The 10193-nt window shown below is 45.2% G+C and overlaps 1 protein-coding gene across 1 annotated transcript in view; it reads left to right on the forward strand.

The window, feature by feature from the left end:
- The window catches only part of PPARGC1B (PPARG coactivator 1 beta), a 93967-nt gene extending 84695 nt beyond the window's left edge, over positions 1 to 9272 (forward strand). Inside the window, exon 12 of the mRNA XM_026658057.1 lies at positions 3628 to 9272. Within this exon, the coding sequence (XP_026513842.1) occupies positions 3628 to 3731 (104 nt within the window). The 3' untranslated portion in view covers positions 3732 to 9272. The remainder of the gene's footprint in view (positions 1 to 3627) is intronic.
- Positions 9273 to 10193: the final 921 nt, after the last annotated feature.

Raw genomic sequence — 10193 nt, forward strand, 5'->3', positions numbered from 1 at the left:
TGCATCTGAAGAAGTGAGGTTCTTACCCACGAAAGCTTATGCTCCCAATACTTCTGTTAGTCTTAAAGGTGCCACAGGACCCTCTGTTGCTTTTTACAGATTCAGACTAACACGGCTACCCCTCTGATACTTGACATCTTTCAAAGTTGTAGGTAGCAACTGAGTCTTTATGGAAAAATTCTCTCTGGAAACCCCCCCGTCCCATGATTGTGTGGTGCTTCTGGCAATGTCTGATTCAAGGTGTTCCAGACCAACCATTTTGCTGCCAGATTCCACACACTTTATGTGTATGTTTAATCCAAAAAAACCCAAACCAAAAAGTTGTTGAAAGAGCATTAAGGTTGCAAAGCCAGTCACTCAAAAATTAGTTCAGCCCCCTGGTGTGTACGACTTATGATACAATCTTTAATTACATGATCACAGACTATTTTCACCACAGGATCCCTGCCTCATTCGGTGAATGAGTAGTTCTTCAATATTTCTTTTTATCCTCTTCATTCAGCGTATGGGCCCCAGTCTTATTTAGTGCACACCGTTTGAACCCCGCATGGATACAGAATTATTAAGATCCCCATGGCATTTCTGTGGTTCTTATCACTATAGTAGTGGAGTGCATCACAAATTTTAATGCACTTTTTCACAGCCCCCCTGTGAGGGGAGGGGCCGGGGGGCATTGCTACGTGGGGAGGGCACAGAGATTAAAGCCAAAACTGTCAAAGTGTCGATTAATTTGGGCTTGAGATGCCCAGAGCCTGAGTTTTCAGAGCACTTAGCATGTAGAGCACTGTAGAGGTCCAGAGGAGAGCTCCCCTTGACCTGAGTTGCTGCTGTGAGTGCTCAGGATTTCTGTAAATCAGACCCCAGGGTATCCAGTCCAGCCCCCAGAAAATGAGGAGCACACAGTGGCCATTTATGAAAATATTGGTGTATGTGACTTGCTCACATCATACAGGAACTCTGTGGCAGAGGAAGGGATAGAATCCAGTTCTCTAGGCCAGCATTCAGCTGCTTTAATCATGAGACCATCCAGTCTCTTCCTTCTGTCCCCTGCCTCAGTCACTGCACACCTTCCAACTTCCGTACTGAGTGACGCAGGGGTCCTGTAGGCCAGAGGTTCTCAACCAGCTGGGGCTCAGGAACCATTTGTAAATGTTGATGGCCTGCTGAGACTCAGTAAAAAGGTTGGGGGAGAGGTTGGGTACTGCTGCTGCAGGGGGAGGGAGGCCCTGGGGGGCACTGCAAAGCCCGCCCTGCATTCACCCCACAAATTTGGCCTGGCTGGCCCCCCCATCATCATGACAGAGAGACAACTGGGCCAAACCTGAGCGGCGCTATGACCCTGGAGGTTGAAACGTCCAGAGCAGGTAGCTGAGCCAAGTCAGCCCTACGGGACCAGAGCCTCTGGAGTGGCCACACAGCCCTTTAAAACGTACTGGTGACCCCATTTTGAGTTGCGACTCATGGGTTGAGAAACCCTGCTGTAAACAACAGCCTCATTCGCCCGTGACCGCCGTCCGTCCCGTGAACTGAATGATGCAGGGCTCTTGTGCAAAAAATAGTACGTAATCATGTAATTAATGACTTTATTATAATGCATACACAGGAGTGGACTGAATTAAGGGGGCATGGGCAACTTTAATTCTGGCCTTTCCTAATTTCTGAGAGTTTGGCTTTGCAACCTCAATGTTCTTTTAATGTAGGGTGTTTGGGTTTTTTTTAAGTAATTTCCTATATTGATTAAAAACTTAAAAAAATTAAAAAACAAACTTCATCCTGTGGACATATTGGACCCCATATGGGTCATCAGCGAGGTTTGGAGCTTTAGATGCCTAGCACAGTCCTCCATCACTAAGGCTAATGGAATAACTGGTAGCAGTAGAAGGCTATTAACATCCCTGTGAGCCTGCCAATACCCATGCACTTTGCCAGTGGGTTTCACAGCTATTTGCTAGCAGCAAAGGAATGTTGAGACACAGGAATCCTGGGTTGTCCAGGTTCTATAGGGGAGTGTGTTCTAGTGGTTACAGACCCTTCTGCCTCTGTCCTGCCCCAGCCTCTCCCGGTCCCCTCTTCTCTTATTCCACCATTTTCCCCTCTCCCATTCGAGTCAGGTGGCTTCTTCCTTCTCCTCCATGCTGCACTGGAGAGTTTCCCTTCTCTTAGTATCAGTCGCCTGGCGCCACAGAGGAGCAATTGTTTCCTGTAGCAGCCAGGATGAGCAATTGTCAGGAAAGCCCTGTTCAGCCCCTCCATCGCTGAGCTGCAGCATGCTCCGTCAGGCCGGTTGGCACAGAGGAGCCGCGAGGGGACAGAGATACTCAGTGCAGATAGAATCTTCAGAGAATTTAGCTGCCAGACTCTAACCAATCTGTACTGATCATGTCTGAACTGAAATTTTTCAGAGGCTCAGACCTTGCCTGAATTTGGGCACATTTCCATAGGGATGGGGAAAGGCATGGCCCTGACCCAGGGTAACTCCCCTGCCAAAATTCAGGGAGCTGTGAGAGCTTCTTAATGAATCAGCCGTAAGAATTTTTTTTAACCTGGGCAAAACAATGTATTTTTTCCTGAGTCTCATTCTCAGAAATAGCTGGATTGTTTTAGCTGAAACTTTTCCGAAAAATTTAGCTTGAGTCAGACGCCCAGCATGGGAAATTTCAGACTAAAGTTTGGCAAAGTTAGAATCAACTGGAAACAGTTTAATGGGAAGCACTGAGCAATCTTAACGATAGACTCTGCTACCAGCTCTGCCTACAACAGAAAACAAGTAATTGCCCAGGATTTTCATGGAGAAATCCCTCTCTGCTCTGTTGAAAAGAGAAGGCTTTTCTCTGAGACGGGGTGGGAGGGGGGGTACATTGCACACTCCACTGGGTTAGAGCTAAGAGAAAGTGAGTTCATCTACTGCCAGATTCGTTAGGGTGCTCAGTCAGATGGGGAGCGGCTGGTCAGATTGCTGTTGGGAGTGAGAGTCACAGTCTAATTTACATCTAATTAAACAGAAAACCCAAACCAACTTTTTTGAGGAGGCAGCACAGACTGATGATTATTCGACTAGAACCCTGGAATTCCTGAGTTCTATCCAGCTGCTGCTACTAATTCACTGGGAGCCAGTTTGATCTAGTGGGTGGGGCAGTGGCTGTGCCTCAGGAGAGCTTGGTTCTGTTCCTGACTATGCCACTGACTTGCTATGTGAACTTGGTCAAATCACTTTACCTGTTTTCCCTCTCAACCTTTGTCTGTCCTATCTAAACTGTAAGCTTTTTGCTGCAGGAACTGTCTCTCACTATGTGTTTGTACAAATACCTAGCACAAAAGGCCCCAGTGGCTGAGGCCTCTAGGTCCTACTCTAACACATCATAATAATAATGTGAGAATGAGCAAGTCAGAACACGGCTCTGTGCCTCGGTTTCCCTGTTTGTTAAATGGGGACAATTCCTGCCTTATGGGGGAGAGTGCAGATTAATTAAGATTAATTAGCCCACCCATGTGAAGTGCTTTATAAGTTTTACGTACGATTAAGTAGCTACACTGATCTTCAAAGAGAAGCAGGATGTCAGTGCTTTGTGACCCTGGCAGATGTCCTGCACCCCTGACTATCTCATACTCTGTCCCTGCCTTTCCCAGATTCCAATGTGGAGGAGTCCTCCCCGGCTCCAGTGAAAAGCAAGTACGAGACCATGGATTTTGACAGCTTGCTGCAAGAGGCCCAGCGAAGCCTGCATCGATAACAGCCTTAACCTTGGAGGAACACCTCAATACCTCAGTCAAGGCACTTCCAATATGTTTACGTTTTCGAAGAAATTATTAAGTATATGAAAAAAGAGAGAGAGAGAGAGAGAGATTGAGAGAGACTGCTGTCCCTTTAAATTGATGTTTACATTGAACAAAGCTGCTTCTGTCTGTGAGTCCCCATGGTGTTGATGTTCCACTGCCACACATTAGTATCCTTGCTTCTGACTGGTTGTTTTGGAGTGAGCCTTCTCTTCCCCCCGCCTTCCCCGGGTCCCCCAACAACCACCCAGGCACCCGGAGTGAAGTTGCGGCTGTGTTCACCATAACATTTTTTTGTCTGTAGTGTGTGATGATGAAACTGTTAATTGTGAATAGAATCAGGACTATAAACTAATTTTTAATAGAAGAAAAAAGTATATACTTAAAAATGTATTTATGGCTCAGATGTACTGTAATTCAGATTTATTGTATCGCTTCCTTGATTTTTAACTATGCACTGTAATGAGGCACTAGCCACTGAGCAGATGAGGGTCAGTCCAGAAGGGCGTTCTGGATTAATCACCAGACCAGAGTTTGCCCCTTCAGCTGTGGAGTGAGCCAGCCCGGGCCCCAGCCCTTGGTGAACTGGAACAGGATAGGGTTGGAGTTTGGCACTCCAGTGTGTTGGAAAAGCCATTCTTCCTGCTTGCATGGCTGGAAGTCCTGGATCTCCAGCTGTCAATCTCGGGCTGCCTGAGACTGAACATGCTGGTAAGCGATGAGTTTAGTGGTTTGGCACTGGCTGGTCCGGAGCTGGTGCTGTTGTATAGTGGTGCAGCTTTGTGGGACCGGGGGAAGGGGAGTTATAAGGATGTAGTGTTAGGACACTATCAAATTGGGCACTATGGGAGTTAATCGCTGCAGGCCACTTTGGTGATGGAATCAGGCACCACCCAGTGAAGCTGCTGTCCTGCCTTGAGAGCCTGGGAGAGAGTGAATGCTAAAAGCCCCCAAAGAACCATCCCTGTTCATCCCCCCATACGCAGGCAGGCGCATTTCTCTGGCAGTAGGTGAGGATCACATCTCCACTTAGTTGATCAGCTAAAGCCTCTGTGTGATGCTGCTGGGCCCTCCCCAGCTCCATCCGTTGGCTGGCTCAGCTGGAGCAAAGCGACTTGCTGGGTGCGTCGTGCACAGCTACTTCCACAACATGCAGGGGAACTGGGTGAGAAAATTCTCCTTTCGCTCAGACTGGCAGCTAGAGGGCATGGCAGCTAAGCTGAACATCTCTGCCCTACGCAGCATGCTACCCTTCCTTTGAGTGGTGTCTGATAAGCCATAGACCTACCCAGTCCCACTAGGAAGTTAGCAAACCTGATCTCCCTATTGACCCCTCTTGGCTATCACAGTCTCTCCAGTGCTCCTCCTTTCCCCAGGCTCCTGACTAGCAGAGCGCCAGTGATGGAGGCACTGCGGCCCTGGTGGGTGTGTGCCTGCTGCTGTCACCTCAGTGCCTGCTGGATAGCACTAACTCTGGCCTGCCTCTCACTGGTTCCCAGAGATCCCCAATCACGGGGGTCCTTGCAAAGCCAGTCAGCAGGGCGGGGGTTAAGGCACACAGTCAGTATGGTCAGCAGCTTCACTGTAGAGTTGACCTGCAAACTGTAAAGCCATTCCACATCTGAGCCGGGGAGAGACAGGGCAGTCAGGGAAAAAACAAGCAAGACACAATGTTTAACAGTGGGGACCAAACAACCTTGCTGACGCCACAAACTTCCTCCACGTTTTCAGTTTGTTTTTCACACACAGGTGAGACCGCAGGGATTGAGCCATCCCCTGTAGATAGAATAATAGCCTTAAATTCTGCCAATAGATAGATTAGATTCCCTTAAGGTCTCCCCTAGTACATGGCACTGACATACTGTAATGGTATTACTTCATCATATGGGGCACACATGACCAAAAACTCAGTAATTACACGGGACTAGATTCTAAGACCCTAATTCATGCTGAATTGTACTGTGCTCCATTGACACCAATGGTATCGCTTGTGGTGTAAGATACTATTCAAAGGGGGAAGGGTGCTAGAATCTGGATCTGTGTGACCCCAGGACAATTATCTGATTAGTTGTCTTATAACGTGGAGCTCAGGGTTCTAAAAATATCCAGTTACATGATAATTACCTCTGAGCTACCTGGTGATTTGAACTACACTTCCCCAAACCTTCGTTAATGGGTTAATTACTGAGCGCTTACATGGCATATTCCTCGTGCTATTTCAGTCTTGTTCCAGAGTAGTTACCTGATTGCGTCCCTACTGTAAAACAGAGTTATGGGCTTTTCCTTGCTCCTCATCCCAATCTAAATGACACAAGTAACTCTGATCTGGACTGAGCATTTGCTATTGGCAATCGCCTCATTGTAGCTTTGCCTTTTTTCTGTCCTAGTATTTCCTCACAACAATGATGTTTACATGTGATTGCTATAGAGCTTACTGTAGAATGTATATAGCGACACATTTAGGGTGAGTAGTACTGTCCTGTGCTGTGCTGATGTTTTTCAGAAAACGATCAATCAAAACCGATACGTGTAATTCTTCCATCTCCTTGCTCAAGACAAGGATGAATCAAAGCCCACAACGCTGGCTTTGGTCAGAGATGGAAAATGCATCAAACTTTAAGAATGTGAAAGGGTTGAATGCAGCTATAAGGAGAACTTCCTGGTACCTGGAAGGAGCCTCCTTCAGTGTGAATCACTCACTCGCTTCACAAACTTTGATTTCAGTACACCCAGTTTTAAATCTCATATTGCTTTCATGAGGCGGGACTTCCTGTGTTGGCCAATGACAGTTGCAGAACGTCAGCGCATCAAATGAGATACTCTTGAAGAGGAAGGAAGATCCCGTGATGCACAGGGCCAATCAGTACTGCAATCCTAGGATAGGAAGAGATGCAATAAGTGGTCTTCGTGTTGCCTGAAGCCTATAAACTATTTTTGCAAGAAGTGTCTCCAGAATTTATGCAATATGCACTCAGGTGCACAAACGCACACACCCATGGTTATGGCCTGGGCTGGGCCATGAGCTCCTGTTGGTGCTGCTGGTGACCACGTCTGCAGGGAAGCCAGTATTGCTGAATGTAAAGCCAGAGGGGGCTGTGGTTTGGAATGTACGCACAGTTTACGCAGGTTAGCTCAGACCAGTACCTGTGGCTTATCTTAGTGGCTGCTGAGGGTTGGATGTTCCACCTGAGAAGCATAGCCATGAATATTCGCTTTGTTTATGTCACTCATACTAGGTCTAATGTAAACATTTTCCCCTTTGGACTGAGGTTTTTTTAAGCTCCCGTTGGCTTGCAGTGCTACACTCTGCAGCAGGAGATTCTAGGGGAGGAGTTATATAGTACGGTGTTCTGGATGGGAATGCTCTCTGCCAATGGAGTGTGGGTCCTTTCCTGGCCTTGTTAGGGGAATGATTGTACAGAGGCCAGCCACAATCAAAGAATGCAGTTTGATTCTTAGTATGCTACTGATCAAGGCTCAATCCAGGGAGGTGCTGAAGTCACCCAGAGTTGGGGGCACTCCCCATCTTGCAGGATTGTACCCTAAATTTGGAGCCACATCTTTTCCCTGGGATGGGAGAGCGTTATTCTGAGAATGTGGCGTCCATTCGAGGAGAGGAAAATAGCAGTGTGAAAGGAATAGCTTTAAGTCCCACGGAGCCAGCACTATACAGAGAGGGAGAGAGTCTCCGTGGGCGTCACACCATTCATCTGAGCAGAGGCTATGGCACATTCACCGATGCTCCCCATACAGAGAGTGACACAGTGCACACCAGCCAAGGAAGGGACTGCGCCCCAGCGATACCCATCCTTGTCTTCTCCACCCTGCTCTGTGCACAGTCCCACATTCTAAAGGGACACTCCCACTTTTCCCCACATTTGCTTTTCAGGGTCCATGTATCTCTCTGTCCCACTCCCAGTAATAACTATAATGCCAGCAATAATGCCAACGTGCGGAAGAAGCCATGTATCTATGAGGGAAGCAGGGACTTATATAAGGAAAGAATTTAGTTTCTGGATGAGGGTGGGAGTAAAAATAGTGTGTTATAATAGGTGATCAGGAAGGGGCATTTAGTTTTTTAAACATAGATATATATATATATACAGAAAATCCCTTGATGGTTTCCATTTGCTATCAGGTACAAAACCTGACATGCAGAGTAAATGATAACGCCCCAGTCACCTTTTCTTATCCACTGACCCATTAAATCTCATTGTTTTGCATGATATACAGTTCTTTGTGGCAGAATCTAGTGCATTCCCATGACTTCTCAAGATGAGGATTGTTTCTGAATGTCTGGACTGGGGAGGGACAGCTGGGGAATGCAGGGTTTTAGAGCTGATGTTGCCCATGGAAAATATCTATCCCCAGTTCCTAGTCAGTGCAACTTTGAGCTGCATTATCTGCACAAAGTGTGAGCAGCAGCTCAAGTCCCTATGTTGCAGTGTTCGCATTCGATTTCCGTACTGGTCCATGTAAAAATTTACAGAACCAGCTTTATTTTTTGTACTAATTTTCTTTTGGGAAATCTGTTGAATTCTTAATATATCATTATCTGTAGCTGAGCCTTTAAAACCTTTTGTTCTTGACATGATAGTCCATCCTTGACAATCTTGAGCAATACAGAACCAAGTAAAGCTTTCGGGTTTCCATTGCTCTTCCTATGTAGATTCTGTAATCAGGTAGTGGCTTAGAAAGTCTGGTTGCAATACACCAGGTGGCGCTGCAAGGGGCATTATTTATCAGAGAGCTGAACAAGGTTAATCTAATAATCGGGTGTGTGTACGTGTGTGTATGAATGAGCGAGAAGGATTAAATTGATGCATTTCTTGAGAAAGGTGTAAGAATTTCACCTAAAAAGGGGCACATCTGCTTTGTTATTTATAATAAAAGCTAAATTCTACTTTTTTTTAAAAAAAAAGGACACTGCTAATAACTAAGGGCTCAATTTTGCCACCCTGCTCATGCTGAGTAAGTAGCACCTTACTCCCGGAGTAAGTAAAAGTAGCAGAATTGATCCCTTTGTGATTAAGAATCAAGGTTTTAGTTGACTGCATTTTTTGTTTTAAATTGGTAGAGGTTTTTTATATTTCACTTAATTTCTTTCCCAGTTATGTTCCGTTGTGTCCTTATTTATGTAATATACTTTAACCTTAAAAAGTGGCATGAATTCTTATGCCTTTCCTTTATTCTTATTTTTAAAAAGAGATTTATTTCTAGTGTGATTTAACTGTCTAAATGAGAGAACGTTTTCTTGTATTTTTACATTGTCAGATTCTATAGTTTCATAGATAATTTAACCAAATCGCTCAATGTATTATCTATATCTATCTGGTGGGTATAAAAGTTCTATTTTAAATTGTGTAAATACTTCAGAACTGGCTTCTTTTTCCAGACTCCCCATGCTGCGGAGTTACTTGTTTACATCACAAAGACTGTAGAATCTCTACGCTCATGTACTGTAAATAGTGAAGTGATCTGCCTATAAATAAACTATAACAAATACACTATAACGTAAAAAAAAAAATCTCTGTCCTGATGCTGCTTCAGTTTATTAGTGCAAACCCATTGATACATGTTCAGGGAGGAGGTGACTTTTGTTGCAAAGAAATGCTTTCCTCCATCTCTCATAAGCTTTGAAGAACAATTAATTACAGAGCAAAATATATGCCCCTCCACAAACAGGTGTTTCCTATGTCCACCCACTCATTTTAGGACTTGGGTACTTGCAGTAAAAGTGCTAAAGGGTAATTCCTTTCACTTGGTGTTGCCAATGGAAGGAATTGTACATTCTGCCAAGAGTGGTTCTTTATGGAGTTGATTGATTTTTGTTGCTTTTTGCCTTTTGTTGCCCAGAAGTTGCACTTCTTTAAATTGGGGTTTTAAACTGATTTTGTTATAAACCAGTGCAAACCCCCTGTGTAAGAGTTGCTTATTTCAGTTTAGCTGAATCCATTTTATTTGCTGCATTAAGCTACATCGAAATAAGCCACGCTTACTGCAGAATAAGAAGGCCTGTACGCTGCCTTTTACCAGTTTAAGGCACATTGGCTGAGCGCACAGGACAGTTGCCCTGCTGCTACCTGTTTCGTGGGCTTTGATTGATAGGGATGTCAAATGGACACATTTCACCAGCACTAAATTATCTAAGATTTGGTAAGAAACAGTTGAACGTGCCCGTGCTAGAATAGAGAACAACCCCCCTGTTCCCCCTCAAAAGCCTCCAACACTCCAGCTGATGTATGTTTTTACATTAGCAGAAGGGAAAGGGAAATGTCACGATAAAAATGGGAAATATCTGGAGCTTATCCAATATGTAATATTCACATTGACCTACATTTTCTGTCCACACTCACAGCAGTGTGAACCAGGAGTTAGCCCCACAAAGTCAATGCAGCTGGAACCAGTGTGAGGTCAGG

This window comes from Terrapene carolina, unplaced genomic scaffold (assembly GCF_002925995.2).
Source record: "Terrapene carolina triunguis isolate 2854851 unplaced genomic scaffold, T_m_triunguis-2.0 Scaffold395, whole genome shotgun sequence".
In the NCBI taxonomy this organism is placed as follows: Eukaryota; Metazoa; Chordata; order Testudines; family Emydidae; genus Terrapene; species Terrapene triunguis.